The sequence below is a fragment of the Equus asinus genome, chromosome 2 (assembly GCF_041296235.1).
Source record: "Equus asinus isolate D_3611 breed Donkey chromosome 2, EquAss-T2T_v2, whole genome shotgun sequence".
Classification (NCBI taxonomy): domain Eukaryota; kingdom Metazoa; phylum Chordata; class Mammalia; order Perissodactyla; family Equidae; genus Equus; species Equus asinus.
In genome coordinates this window covers 74,472,157-74,487,967 of record NC_091791.1, presented here as the reverse complement: position 1 = coordinate 74,487,967, position 15,811 = coordinate 74,472,157, and the positions used below count along the sequence as shown (strand labels likewise).

The following is a 15,811-nucleotide window of genomic DNA, read 5'->3' as shown; positions in this document are numbered from 1 at the left end:
CTCAGCTTTTCACATCCCTCCCTTTTGGGCTCTTCTTCCTTTTCTCATTCCTCAAATACTTATTTCATTTGAAAGAACACTCGGTGTGTGTGCCTCCTATGAGCCAGGCACTTTACATCCATATCGCCTCTAAGAGTCACAGTTCGCTCTAGGTTCACATCCAGAGTGCTTGACTCCAAAGTCTATGCTCTTCTCACTACACCTCCTGGAGAAAAGGGCCTATAGCAAATAGGTAAGCTTGCAGAATCTCTCATGCAGATAACTTCTGGAGGAAAAATACATTAATGGTGCTACAGCCTCAGACACTCTTATCTTTCTCTAGTATCTCCCTTTGAGACTTATCATCTCCTAAGACTTTAATTTATACCTCTTTATCATAAGTCTACATCCTTCTCTAAATTCCAGGCTCAAATTTCCTACTGCAAGCTATACAGTAGGATGTCATCATCATAACAATGTAAAAACTATAACCTGACTTACTTCTGTTCAATATACTTTTCAACCCTGCCTTGTCACAGAGCCTGAGTCATCCTCAGCTCCTCTTCATCCTCTATTCCTAAGCCTCAGTGATCCTACCTTGGTAATTTAACTATAAAATCAAGACCCTGCTTTCCATTTCCACAACACTGCTAAGTTCTGGTCCTTCTTCACCCCACTTCTCAAGTTTTGCAGTGGACTTTAGGCTGGCCTCCTACTCACGCCTCTTACAAACTTCTAACAAACTCTTTTAAAAACTGCTTTCAGACTAATATTCACATCAATAGTTGTCTCCATCTTCTCGCCTTGCTTGCTGATCAGGTCTCTCTTCAATCTAGCTCCATCTCTAATTTGAAAGCCTCATTCTCAACAAAGCTAGTTCCTTCACTACCCTACACAAAGAACTCATCTCTGCCCTTTTGCTCATGTCTTTCCACGTACCCTCAATCCTCCTCCTCCTCCCCTTCCAGTTAACTGAAATCCAACCCATCTTCCAAGTGCTAACTTAAATCCCACTTCCTACTCAGTAAAGCCTTCTCTGACTACCCCTGTCAAAATCACATTCTCTTTCCATTCCAAATGCAATTGCTGTGTGTACAAAATTCAGCAATTGATCTCATACAAGTCTGAGAAAACAATTCTACAATATTCAAATTTTATTTAAAAATTTTTACTTTCACTTTTAGTCTTCTTATGTTAGGAGTAGCTTCCAAATTAGATTAATGACTACATCTTATACTTTATCTTGGTTCTCAGGAAATATTCATTCGATTTGGTTGACTGCTCTTCTGAGACCTGAGAGTGGAGAAAAATGTTCCAGGAAAAGTAGTCTATAAGGGAAGACATATATATTCACCCCCTCCAAATAATCTGTGACCAATGGATTAAAGAATTAAATTATAGAGAAAATAACAATTTTCTCAGTTTTGAAACGACATAAAATTGCAAAGGAAAAGGTTGACAGATTATAATTTATTGAAATGCAAAGTCCTAGGCAAAAGAAACTATGAGATACAAATAAAGTAAGTACCATATATTAGGAAAAAGCAGCACCTTCAAAAACTTGGGGTCAACCGCTATGCTATATTAAGAGCTCTACCAAATATTTAAGAAAAACCAAGAGCCCAAAGAGAGAAATTTGAACAGAAAACTGCGCCAGGATAAATCACATTAGTGGTAAATTAAATGTATTAATTCTTCACTGCAAAAAGTCATTGTAGTTCTATAATAAAATTATTCCAATGAGTCCATTTTATTATAGCTTTGCTTCAGTGATTAAAAACTATAAACAAAAATCTACACAGTGTCACTATGGTCATCTGAGTGTCATTCATAACGAAAATAAGTCATGTCCATGCCAAGAGCCATCTCATAGCATAAGTATATGGAATGCATCACTATTATAATGATAAACTGGGGGCTTTATGCTTTAGTCTGTTTCCTTCATTGGATGGCATGCTCCACATCAATATCCTCTATTGTAATGCCTGGCATGTAGTCAGTGCTTAACATAAAATATTGGTTGAATGAATGAAATAGGAAGCACGAAAAAGGCTAGGCATTTCTTTCTAAACCAGCTTCTGCACCACTAGAGTGGTAAGAGAAATCTATCCTGGAGATAAATATAATATTTTAAAAACTGAGTAAAATAACTTTCTAAAAATTGATGTAAAAATTTTTATAAATTGCTCTAAAGCCTCAAAAACCAATGCCAATGATTAAAACTAGCTCATTATCTACAAGTTCTTGCTTACCTCTAAATGAAACCCTACTTAGAAATTCAATTTTTTTAATCCTTCGTGGAGATGCAAAGCAGCTGGTCACTGTTCTGAGATATTTAACGTTCACATGATTGGGGGACATTAATGGAACCTTTCTTTCCAATTTAAACATAATAGATTTGTTTTACTAAACCATTAATCTTCATGATTTTTTCATTTTCGTAACGATGTAAAAGACTATTCTCTACTTATGAATTCTATCACTTAGCAACTGTGAAACTGATAAGATAATCCTCTCTAGGGTTTTATTTTGTAACATTTATTTCCTGTAAAATTTTGGTCATTTTCTCCAACCACAGAATACAGAAAATGTGGATTCTTTCTTTATAAAATATTAATCATTATGAGGGTCAAGTAAAATTAGGACAACTCTAAGTCTGTATAAAACTAGGTATATTATTTTGGTTCATATATTGATCACTTTATATGCATCTTTATCATTAAAAATTGTTAACCTGAGGATTGTTTAAATAAGGAAAGAAAAATAAAACAGCTTCAAAGTATTTTAATTACAATTTCCCACTAACCAGTATCAGCTAATCATTCTCAATTCTTCAAGAGCAGATCTTACACCTCAAGGAGTTTTGCAAAAAGGAAGTATTCAACAAAAGACTTTGATCAATAACCAGAATCAACATGGTTACTCTTACTGGAATAATCTTTCCAACAGTAAAATTATAATCAGTCATCCTGTGACTGGATGAAATCACTTGGTTTTGCCTTTGAATTGCCTTCTTCATTTCACATAGGAGGAAATGAAGGCCCTGGAGAAGCTGACTCCATTTTTTAAGAAGTGATTAATTTAAAAAGTCATACAGTGAGTTAGAAGAACTGAATAGAACTCCTGTCTGTTGATTTTGTGTTTCAGTGGTCATTACACCCCCGTAAACTGGTCTGAATTACAATTTCTAATTTTTTTTGTCTTGCTGATTCACAAGGACCATTGTCCTGCGCTTTTGGAAATAAGAGGAAGAGACCATTCTGAGGTGTACTATTATTAGTGGTGATATCAACACGTATTTGAGAGGCGCATTTCACACACGCTGCATTTAAGGATGTTTCTCTACATGGCTGATTTTGCTTTCACTCATCCCACCCAAGTCCCCATCACTGTGCTGAAGGCTGTGATAAAACAGTGAATAAAACGCCCAGAGTTCCAGTCCCTGCAAATTTTAACCTCATGATTTCACTCTCTCAGGAATTCCAACAGACCATAACTTTGAATGCAAGGACTGTGTTAAACTGCCTTTGAATCCCTAGTACCTACACCAGACCTAGAATATTGTAGGTTTTGAGGGAGATTTGCACTACTCTTTCTTAATAAGAAAAAGTTCCTAGTGTTGAGGACTTACCGGTCAGAAAATTCCGTAGTCGTCCAAACTGTACTTCATATTGCTGGGGCTCTGCCTGGCATGGGGCTGCAGACACTATGTTGGCGCACCCAGATTCTGACTGGACTGAGGAAGGAAAGTTATACAAGATGGGGGTGGGAAAGACAATTATTAATGCAATATCTGGCAGGATGGATGGAAGGGGGTGTTACATATGCAAATCAGTAGATTTTCAAAGTATGTTGGGGCTTCTCGTTAACTATGACAGACTGATAACACATATCTGTCTCCTCTCCCTCTTGATACCCAATACAATGGCAGTAGAGGAAAGAAAAAGTTTATATAAAGCACAGGATAAATAAGCTGAATGACAGAGGATAGGTATGTAACTTCAGGGAACTAATTTGAGTTAGACCCCATGTTCTGACTTTTTAGAATAATGTGCCTCGGTGCGGGTTTATTTTCAACCATTGTGCTGGGCACTTCATGGGCCCTTTCAATCTGGAAATTTGTGTCTTTCAGTTCTGAGAAATTTTCTTGAATGATTTTGTTGAATCTTTCTTATTTTCTCTTTCTGGGACTCTTACTATTTCGAGATTGGAGCTCCTGAACTGATCCTTTTATTTTCTCTCCCATATTCCATTTCTTTGTCTTTCTGCTCTACTTTCTGGGAGGCTTCCTCAACTTTCAACCATTCTACTGATTTTTCATTTTCACTATCATGTATTAGAATTTACAAAATTTGTTGTTGCTCTCTGAAATTTCTTTTTAAAAATAGTATTCTCTTCTTGTTTCAAGGCTATCATTGATGGTATTTTTGAAGTTTTCTTTTCTTTACTGTTTGCTTTCCCCAAGTGGTTTCTCACCGTTTCTTTCCATTTCTATTCTTCATAGTAAGTAGATTAGTTTCTTGTAGGGTCTGACAGCCCATAGCTGCCAGTGTGCACAGCTGAAAGTGAGGCACTACAGAGCTGATGAAAACTCCATGTGCTTATCACCCAGGATGACCTGGATGGACAATTTCTCAATGTCAATGTCTTTATGTCTTTTCTCTTGGGGACGTCTGATTCACCAGGAAGAATCTCTTCATTGCCTTCCCGGAGGATAGGTGCCTGGCTGCCAGTGTTCTGGGCAGCAGAATGGGGGAAGGAGTCTGGAGTCTGAATATTCAGTATGAAAATATGCATTTAATGTCTATTCTGTGAATTTATGCTTTCTAAAAAGGAGGACAAAATTTTCTTATCCCCTTTGCAGGGGAAAGGAAGACACTGGGGAAAGGTAGCTGGGGACTGACAGAAGCCATCTTTAACAATAATCTGGATGAAACAGTAATACATTTTAGGAGATGGAACATGGATGTGGGAACAGTAATTAGTGCAGCAGGGCTGAGGAAGGAACAATATAAAATGTATAGAAAGAGAGATATAGATGAGAAGAAAGTCAATGTGCACTACTAGGACTCAGAGAGACAGCTGGAGGGAGGAGGATATGCTGCAAGGCTACACACAGGAGGAGGAGGCTCTTCCCTCTTCATGTTGCCCCCAACCCTGAGTTTATCCATCACTAAGTCCAACAGAGTTCTAAAATCTATCCTCTCCTCTCCGTTCCTATTACCACTTCCTTAACTGTCTTCACTTCTCACTAGATTGCACTATGGCCTTCTAACTAACTTCCCTGGTTCTAATCTGGGCCTTTCCCAATCAACAAACCCATCAGAGTGATCTCTCTAAAATTCGCATTTGATAACTTGGATACCCTCCTCCAACCAGTGCCACTACCCCCCACCCCAGCCCCCCCTTTAGCTCCTAATGGTTCTTTTGAAACTCAGCTCATTCCTTCTACTATTTACTGACCCATGACTACATGCTAGGAACCACAAGACCTTTTAGGAAGCCTTCCTTGACCTGCCAAGCTAACTTAGATGACTATCTCCTTTGTTCCTACAGAACCAGGGGCATCTCTCCTTCACAGAACTTAACTACATCATACCTTTTTAATTATTGATTTACCTGCCTCATTTCCTGGCTATAATGCTAAGCTCCTCAGGAGCTGGAATCGAATCTTAGCTATCTTTAGAACTTTTCAGCACCTGGCCTACAGCAGATGTTCAGTATGTTCCTGCTGAATGAAGATATAATTACTCAGATTACTCAATGGACAGAAACACCTAGGACAAAATCTTATGATAATCTCATTTCACGTTTCTCACATTTCCTAGTAGGTTTCCAGAAACAACAGTGACTCTCCGAATAAGCCATTCTATCTAAACTAAGACAACTAAGAAGAGTGAAGTTCTAGAAGTCTGTGTAATGTGCTTGTTCCTATTTTCTGTCAACAACAGCATTGAATTACTGTCCTCAGGTTCTAATGAACGCAGGGCAGTACGAGATTATTCATGCACATTAAAGACTGTGATGCCAAGTTTAGAAGAAATTACTACGGCCCTGTAAATTGGCTATCCTACTACAAACAATGAGGAATTTATTAATGTATTCCAAGCCCATCAACAGGCCCTGTTCTTTTCAAGGGTAACTCAGCGGAGTCTGAAGGAAAGGAAGAATGGTGTAGATTTGATGCTGAAGAATAAGAAGGCAAATCCATGTTGGGTTTCTTCTACTGTCTCAGAGGGAGTCAAGAACCACTCTTTTGAGGACATCCTCAGGTTTTTATTGTCTCATCACTCTTTTTCCACAGCAATGGCAATCAATACACCCTTATAGCATAAAGGATCTGGGTCCTTGATTTTGAAGGTAATAAGAAAAGAGGAAGGTGAGGTAGCTACTGCTAGCACGACGAAGGTTGAAACCAGTAAGAGATGGAGTAGGTGGTGACAGATACATAGAAGAGCAGAAGAAAGCAGAGGAACAAAGAAGAGAGAAGGGCCCAGTCTGAGTAGATGAGCAGGGCTGAGCTGGAGAAAGCACTGCAACCTTGAACTCCACACACAGGCTTTAGAGCAGCCTTTCATCATCCTAAAAGCACGGCAGTAAAACTTGCTCCAGGGGCCGGCCCAGTGGCCAAGCGGTTAAGTTCGCACACTCCACTTCGGTGGCCCAGGGTTTCACCGGTTTGAATCCTGGGTGCAGACATGGCACCACTCATCAGGCCATGATGAGGCAGCGTCACACAAGGCACAACTAGAAGGACCCACAACTAAAATATGCAACTAGGTACTGGGGGGATTTGGGGAGAAAAAGCAGAAAAGAAAAAAAACAAAAACAAAAAAAACTTGCTTGAAATCTCTACTACACAAATTCAATATAAGAAAATTGTATCCCATAAAAACCTGAATTCACAAAATAGCTAAGGAACAATTATTTATTATTCCAGATAGATTCAAGACAAATTTTTCTACAAAAGAATCCAATTTTAAAACAAACAAAAAACAAAAACAAATTTTAAAAGCTTTAGGAACATATCTATTGTGTCACTATTTCCAGCCACTGAATCCAAAGGACTTGTTCACCCAGCAAACCTGACTTCCACAGGTGAGGCTACAGGAGGGGACACATGCAACAGGGGGACAGGGACTCTAGCCTACGGGTCTCATAGGATAACAGTTTCTAGAAGGAACAAGTTACACATAATCTCAGGTACAGATAAAATCATTTAGAATTCTGAGGCAGGATATATTAGGACAGGGCGTTTTTACAAGTGGCATCCAAGGATGGCTTTGAAGGACAGCCAGTTCTAGAGCCAGCACCACTCATCTGGCGCTGCCCACTGAGGTTGTTGGACAGTGTGCGTAATCTGGCACTATGTCCAGAAGAGGAAAAATCATTTCTTGTGGACCTTGACATGAGTTCTTGTGCTCCAGCTCACCCCCAGGAGCAGCCCCCATGGTTACCTGTGAGATTGGCTGCCATCTCCTCAGCAGTCTGTGACAGACGCAGTCCTTGCTTCAGGGGACCATCTGAGTCCACGTACTGCCGGCGTTTGAGGTAGCAGGACACAGCCATCTGAATCTGCTCGGTGCGCACTCGTTTCATGACCTTCGGGGGGAACCACAGAACTATAAGGGATCTGGGAGATCATCCAATACAACCAGGACATCACAGACAGGAAAAATAAGTAGTAGAGAAAGACTAGCACATGGCTAGTTCAGTGACCTAGTTAAGACACAAAACTAAGTTTCTTTATTACTAACCTGGTGCTCTCTTCCATTTTATCTATTTTCCCAATGACAATACAGACAACTTCAATTATGGAAAGTCAGATTATCATATCAGATAATAAAACCCCATAGATTGCCCCCAAACTCCTTTTAATTCCATGACTTCAGTCTGCCTGATTAGAGATGCTAACAAAGAGCAAACAGGACCAGTTGAATGCCAGGGTCAGGGTCTTTTATTTCTCCTGCCTACCCTGTGAGAGGTGTTAATTAGCAGTGAACCAGCCAAAAAAGCAGGCAGGAGGCACTACAAAATCAAAGACCTGAGAAACTGAGAAAGTGGATAAACAGATTTTGAGGAAGTGAGAGGTTAATAACGGATTTGAGCACTGTGTTTTCATTTTTATCATATTACTTACCTCTTTCATTCTTTATTTGTAATCACAGGTACAGAAAACCATCAAAATGGTAAGACGGTATGCATATGTGTTAAAATTCATCTCATGAATTCTTATAAGAAAGGAAAATAGTAGGAAATGCATTCAACAGGGGTAAATTGCTTTTGATAATTCAAGCTAATCTGAGGGTTCCTCTTCCACAGAAAAACTATTTTCCTTGACTACTAAATTTATTATCAGGAATGACAGGTGGCCGAGTGGTTAAGTTCGTGTGCTCCACTTCAGCTCCCCAGGGTTTCGCCGCTTTGGATCCTGGGCGCGGACATGGCACTGCTCATCAGGCCATGCTGAGGCAGCGTCCCACATGCCACAACTAGAGGCACTCACAACTAGCATATACAACTATGTACTGGGGGGCTTTGGGGAGAAGAAGAAGAAAAAAAAAGAAAGAAGATTGGCAACAGATGTTAGCTCAGGTGTCAATCTTTAAAAAAAGAAAACAATGACAGGAACCGCTGATATTGCCATGGGCTGCAAATACTACTTTGCCAGAAGTAAAGAATACTGTAGTCCAGATGACCAGCAACAGCTGGATGAATTTTCTAAGTTCATTTCTGTTGTGTAAAAAATATTTTCCCCTTCAAGATCCAAATATGGTGTCCATTTTGGAATGCATGTGACATTATCCACACACATGTAATCAGCCCCACCAAGTAACATTCTTAAATCAAGGGTTCCCAATTTTTGTGTGTGTAAGATGTGCTTTCAGTAAGTTATTTGGATGTGCTTAAGTTTTCAGTTTCAATTACATGCACTGGACTTCTCCTTTGTGATTTCCTCCATTCTTTTTAAAGACTAAATTCCTCCCTTTCCAGAAATCTGTTATTTATTTTTTCTTAAAAACTTTTTAAAAATTCATTTATATCCAATTTTTATCCATCTGCAATTTCTTTTAGTGTGTGATGTGTGGTGAATAACCAAACATTTTACCCAGATACTGTAGCAAACAAATTGTTCCAAAATCATTTGCAAATAATCCTTCTGAACTAAGTGGTGGTAACCCTTTTAAAATGTACTCTGAAGATCCACTTTTCAATTCTCTAAGAGTCATACGACAAACACTGAAGGCTGAAGACACATATACTAAAACACATATATCTATATATAAATATAAAATGTTAGGACATCCTAAATACGTTATTTTAAACTACGTGTACAGAAAGATTAAATTATCTATGTTTTTCATTTCTGGATCTAGAGTATAAAATATTTGTTAAAAAGGAGGGAGACTGGGTCTGATACAGTTGAGATTCAGTATACAATGAAATATATTAACCTATTTTCCAATACTGAACCATCTTTTCACTATGGAATTTGCCTCACTCAGTTATGGTCTTTCACTGTATTGATAACTCAGATTATTTTTTAATTAAGATTTTTTTTATTGCTAATTCAAGGATTCTGACACTTTGAGAGTGGGGATCCCTGCTCTAAGCATTATCTGCCCATCAACGAAGAGAGAGAATTGTTTCTTCGTGGTTACTAATAAGCATTACTACATCAGTTTGACTATATCAGTGATTCTCCATGGTTCTCTAACCTGGCTACTCACAAGAATCTCCTGTGAGTGGGTATATATAAATAATTTCAGTCCCAGAGATTCTGATTCAATGTTCTATTTAAAAAAAAAAAGTAAATGCATACAAAGACTGTGACAGTACTGCCCTTCCCCAGTTTGGCCCAAAGTCAGGACTAGTCAAACCAGGACCTCTGCCTTCCCCCACCCCACAGCTCCCACCATCACACACCCCTACAATACTGCTTACTAAAGCTGTTTTTAATCTAACTTCAAGAGCACTTAGTCTCCAAATTCTTCCAAAGCAGCCCGAGTCCTCGTATTTTAGCTGAGACTAAAATTTTTCCAGATTTCCTAATGCCAATCTCTTGTTGCCATGGGAACTCAAGCTTGTATCCCTGTGTGTCCCTTAGTGTTCCAAATAAGATCAGAGTAAGAGATCACCTCTCTACCAGGAAAACACCATGCATGTGAAAGACAGGAAAACTGACAGAGAATAGACCCTGCAATGACACAATGCCCTCAAGGTGGGACAAAGTATATGCATGTCTGAGGAGAAGGGGAAAAGAAATGAAAGCTAGGAAAGAGGAAACAAAAAGGAGAATGAACAACAGCAAAAACTGGCCATATTTGGGATTGCTAGGAACTAGTTTTAAAATACTGATTCTAATAAATTTCTCCAAATGGCCGTTTCTCTGAATCCAAACCACCATTTATGGGAAAAGACCTTCCCTGAGGATGGGTGGTGAGCCAACTGTAGGTCCAAGAATCTTAAGGGCAGGAATACTGGCATTAACTCCCTTTTACAGCCACCCTCAACAGAATACCAGAGACATGACCCAATCCACTTAACTGGATTTGATTCCAATGCATACATATTTCAAGTGAAATAATTAATGAAAAGAGTTGTGCAGAGAAATCAGTTCCCCTCCCCCAAGTGATTTCCATAGTACCAAGGCCATAAATGGACACATTTTAAAAAACCTCCTTAAAATAGACCTGTCTTTTGAGAGATTCAGACATGATATTAATACTGCAATTTCAAGTTACCTACTTAGCTTTTCCCATAATTATAAAATCTTTTAAATTTAAATTGAGTTTGGATATAATTTCATCTTTCTTAAAATTTCAGGATTTCTCATAATTTTCAATTTACATAAAATATCTTAACTTTTAAAGGTAAAAATAGATGACCACATTTCTTTCTCTTCATGTCACATTATTAGTATTTCTGGAAATTAAAATGAGGATTCTGACACAATATGTATCTATTTCTCACATATCAACAGTTGCCTACTGATTAACTAATACTTCAACAAAGTTGCTATATAAAATCAGGACAGGATCATTTTCCTGTCTCAAAGTAATAACTATGCAGGAAAAACTACAGCTACACTCTTCATACCGAACTACAGAAACACGGGAAGCAAAGATACAGGGAACCCATGCACGCTCAAGATGATGATAATAATACAGGACTGCAGCTGAGTAAATCTTTTCACTGCATCCTAACCCCATTCGCTTATGTTCAATGCCTATGGTTAGTGGAGGGGTGCTTAGAGGGACACCCCCAAGACCATTACTTCACGGGCTAAGTACTATACAATTCCATGAAATGCCAGTAGAGTACTTCATGGACAGCAGCCCCTCGATATAAGGTGGCAGCTTTGAGTATGGATGAATTGAAAACAAATTCAGGTAAACTCACCATCCTCAAATCAGCTCCCCAACTGAGTATACTGACAGGTTGCTAGGTGTTTGGTTTTTTCCTAAGTAAATATATTTTTTCCAACTGTAAATTTTTTCTTAAAAACAGATAAAAATTATTTTGTATTTTTTGTTAAATGAGATGTCATGTAAAGTGCCTACTAGGTAATCAAATATTAGTTTTCTTCTCTTTACTTGCAGCAGTCTAGACGGGTGTAATAGCTATCAAAAGGTCATTCTAAGTAGGACTTAAAAATCTAAGCTTTTGCATTAATCATCTTGATAAAGTGTATTCAATTAGCTTTGTGAAAATATAAATCACAGCTGAAAAATAAATGAGCCATTCTACTCTTAGACTCAGTCATACTCATATAATTTTAAAATTATAATGGCCTTTCACATTCAGTTTTTGCTCAATCACAGACTGACATGAATACACCTGAAGCTGTGCTCTTTTCCATCATGTCCCAAGAAATAAATGGCACACGAATAAGGCTCATAGCTGGGAGCTCAGGCTGCAATGTAGAACCTGGAGGGTTTTTTTTGTGGGGGGAGGAGGAGCAGAAATCATACAACCAGGCAGGGAGATGTCACTAGAAATTGCTTTTCTCCACCACCAGTGGCAACCTCCATGATGTCTTTCTTGTCAACTATTCTCTTTCCTTACAGCTTCCCACCCTCACCATTCCAAATCTGCACCAGTCTCCCTACCCAGCTAATGAGCCTACTCCCTATCTCAGCAGGCTATTTACTAGACTTGAGATTCCTCAACTCTTGCCAAATCTAACAGTCACTTTTCCACACTATCCTACATGGTCTCTCACTGCTGAACATACCTCCTCCCTTGAAACACTCTCTCTCTTGCAAACGTGTCTTTCTGGCTCCTCCTCTTCCATTCTTGGTCTGCTTCTCATTCTTCACATTCCCTATCATCACACTACTTACCCAAGACTTACAGTCTCTAGTCAGATCACCTTCCTGAGCTCAAGTCTAAAAGACATGTCTACCCAGAAGTCGCAAACATCTGAAATTCACTGTGCTCAAATTTATCTTCCTTTAAGACCTCGTCCTTCTCCTTGTTTTCCTAGTCAGCTTAATGGTGCCACCACCCACCACTAGAGCAAAAAAACCCAATCATCTTACGATTCTTTTCTCTCTCTCCCTCTCACTTCTAAGCAGCCAGTAACTCCTATTCTACACAGGATTCTCTCTTGGAGCCACTGCTGCTACCCTATCCTCACTGCTACTATTTCACAGCACAAATCTCTTCTCAATTGAACTACTCCAGTGTCTTCCCACTTCTAGCACTACCTCAAACCACCCTTTAGAATGCAGGCAAAGGACAAATCTGATTATGCTTCTCCCAAAATCCCCCTCCCCCCCACCCCGAACTGCCAATACAGGCTGTCCACTCCTGCCATCACTGTTCCTTAGTTCCCCCAAACAGATGGAGGGGGCTCTGGGACAGGGCTTTTCTCATCTTTGAAACTCACATTAAAAATAAAGTGAGTAGGGGCTGGCCCAGTGGTGTAGTGGTTAAGTTTGTGCACTCTGCTTTGGTGGCCTGGGGTTCACACGTTTGGATCCCGGGCGCAGACCTAAGATGGCTCATCAAGCCATGCTGTGGTAGCATCCCACAAAGTGGAGGAAGACTGGCACAGATGTTAGCTCAGCCACAATCTTCCTCAGGCAAAAAGAGGAAGATGAGCAACAGATGTTAGCTCAGGGCCAGTCTTTCTGAAATAAAACAAACAAACAAACAATAAATAAACTAAGCCTTGTCTAGCTTCTGCCTGGAATTCTTGAGAGTTTACTTTAGGCTCATGATTTCTCTGAATTTTTATGAACCAAAAAAAGCCACAGATATTTGGTTCCTACTTTAATACTATTTACAGGACAGAGAAATTATTTCTCTACAAAACCTCATTAACATGGAAGAGTACGGCACACTCTCTCACTCAAAACGCATAATTTACTGTTTGACTTCACAGAGAAAACCTTCATGGATACTCTATTTGGCAACACTACTGCAGACAAGAAACAGAGAAGAAGGAGAAATGTTTCCCTATGTTTACAGTTCTCCCTGAAACTGACTTCAAATGCAGCAAGTGAGGTTTCAGAGATACTTTAATGACACTGAAACATCTGTGTGTGTCTCAGAGTGGAGTGATCTTCAATTTTTCATCTTAAGTAGTACTGTCCAACAGGACTTTCTGCAATAATGGAAATGTGCTAGGTCTGTACTGGTCAGTATGGTAGCCACCAGCCACAAAGGGCTATTGAGCAAGTAAAATGTGGCTAGTGCAACTGAGGAACTAAATTTTTAATTTTAATTAAATTTAAGTTACCACATGAGGCCAACAGTTACTGTAGCGGACAACACAGTTCTAGACCATGGTATTACTTCGTGAAACTAAAGCATCACTATCTTAGCTTCAAAATGTTAATTCACAAAGTTTTGCAAAACACTTCTGATTACTAAACTATCAAATTTCCAAAAGTTAGTATTTTGTTACTAAAAACAGGGCAACCTTTTATTATTACCAAACACTGTAAAGTGATTAAGATATAGATACATTTCAAGACATCTTACCAGAAGATGATTTTATTCGACTGCTAAACAAAGAATTATGAATGGAAGTTCTCTATAGTGTTTTCCAAAGTTTGTCAGTATACAACATTCTTTAAACCATCTAAAAGTTAAAAAAATGAGAAGAGAAAAGGGAATTTGCTTCAGCAGAGAAACAGAGTAGCAATTAATTTCTGTTAAAACATCCAACTTTAAAAGGAAAGTTCAAACCTGAGACAACCTTACTCTTACAATGAGAAAATTAGGAAGAAAAGTTTTTGGTTAACAAAAAAAGTCTTTTAGGATTGTAGATGAAATAGTCAAATGTCTGTTTATAATCTTTAATTTATTAGCTTACATCTATGTACTTAAAAATATATAAGGCAATATATTAATTCCTGAAACAATTTTACTCTAACTCTTCACTTTCATCTTCAACACCAGAGTCTCTGTGGTCACTTAAGCCGCTCTGAATCATCAAATTCCACTTTCTAGAGCACACCACCTTCGCATCTACCAAATCGGCTATGAGCGAGCACTTTGTGAATCCTCATGATGCACTCACTGGAAATCTTAACCCGAGCCATCAATCCCCATTCAGGTAGGCAGAACTTTTTTTTCACTCATCACTCACTTATTGATTGTATAAATATCCCAAACTAGCATCTAATGAGGTTGTTTCAGCCCAATACGTGTTTCCCAAACAGCATCTTGTTGTTCCAAGAGTAACTGAGTGTCCTTCAATAGGAGAGGTTTGAACATGAGGTGATATCCTCTTTTCAGAGGGACACTTTTGCGGGAAACCTTGCCTTGTCATCAGGCACATATAGAATACCCTTGAAGATAACTTTTAGGAGAGAAGGCTGCCTGGAATGACCTAAGGGTTTCTTCATGCCTTCTGTAAGTGCTCTCTCAGCTTCCAGATTTGGATTAAAATGCTTGTCTCTGCTAAGTAGTCATTTTCCTTTTGGAGTCACAGGCAGACACAAAGCTGCCAGGACAGGTGGATGAGCCTTCCCTACTTTTAATACAATGCCACAGTATTGTAGGTAAGCCCAGTTTTTCCAAAAAGCTACTCTGAGGCTATGTGTAATCAACTTAAAAACTTTCTACTGCCTCCACCAGTGTGGAGGATAAAAAAAATTCAATCTCCATTGTGTCATTTGGAGGTTACTCTGATCCACCTTCACTTACCTATCTGGTGAGTACCACCCCACCCTCTCACCTCCAGGGGCTTTGGTCAAGGCTCCTCCATTAACTGGAGGTACCCCTACACTGGCACTCCAGCTTGGTTTAGCTAAATCCCACTCAGACTTCACAGCTCAGCTCATCTCTCCCTCCCAAAAGCTTCCTTTAACGTGGCCCCCTCTACTCCCTGAACCTAGGAACAAACATCTATTACAGCACTCACAATACTCTTTGTTTCCTACACCACCACTATCAAATTCCTAACGCTTACTGAGCATACACCACTGGCGAGACACTATTTCAAGTGCTGCACATAGATTATCTCCTCTACATCTCAACAACCCTGTAAGCAAGCTAACACTTTTCAGACAAGAAAGCTGAGGCCCAAAGAAGTCAGACACTGTCCCAAGGTTCTGCAGTGCTGGGACGAGAACTCAGGCCAACTGGCTGCAGGGTCTGAGCTCTCACTCTTTACAGTGTCCTGCTGCCCAAAGGGTTTTACATTAGATCAGGGGCTTTTTGGGGGACATAATAGTGAAGGCTTACCAGATGCTTGCTGAGAAAATGATCAGAACAGTTACTACCTGAGAAGCTGTGTGCCCCATGAAGAGAGGCTGCAAGCTTTACTTCTAGTACTGTCCCCTGGGTAATGCTGGTTTAACACAGGATCTCT

General features: G+C 39.3%; 1 protein-coding gene across 5 annotated transcripts in view; it reads right to left on the bottom strand.

Moving 5' to 3' along the window:
- The window catches only part of TAF5L (TATA-box binding protein associated factor 5 like), a 29,107-nt gene that overhangs the window by 11,272 nt on the left and 2,024 nt on the right, over nt 1-15,811 (bottom strand). For 4 of the 5 annotated variants that reach the window (XM_044757869.2, XM_014860838.3, XM_014860837.3 and 1 more), the window contains exons 2-3: nt 7,437-7,581; nt 3,611-3,715 (exon numbers count right to left, since the gene is read on the bottom strand). In XM_044757869.2, the coding sequence (XP_044613804.1) occupies nt 3,611-3,715; nt 7,437-7,578 (247 nt within the window). In that variant the 5' untranslated portion in view covers nt 7,579-7,581. Of the gene's footprint in view, nt 1-3,610; nt 3,716-7,436; nt 7,582-15,811 lie in introns of those variants that run through there. The other variant, XM_044757860.2, reaches the window with a different exon arrangement.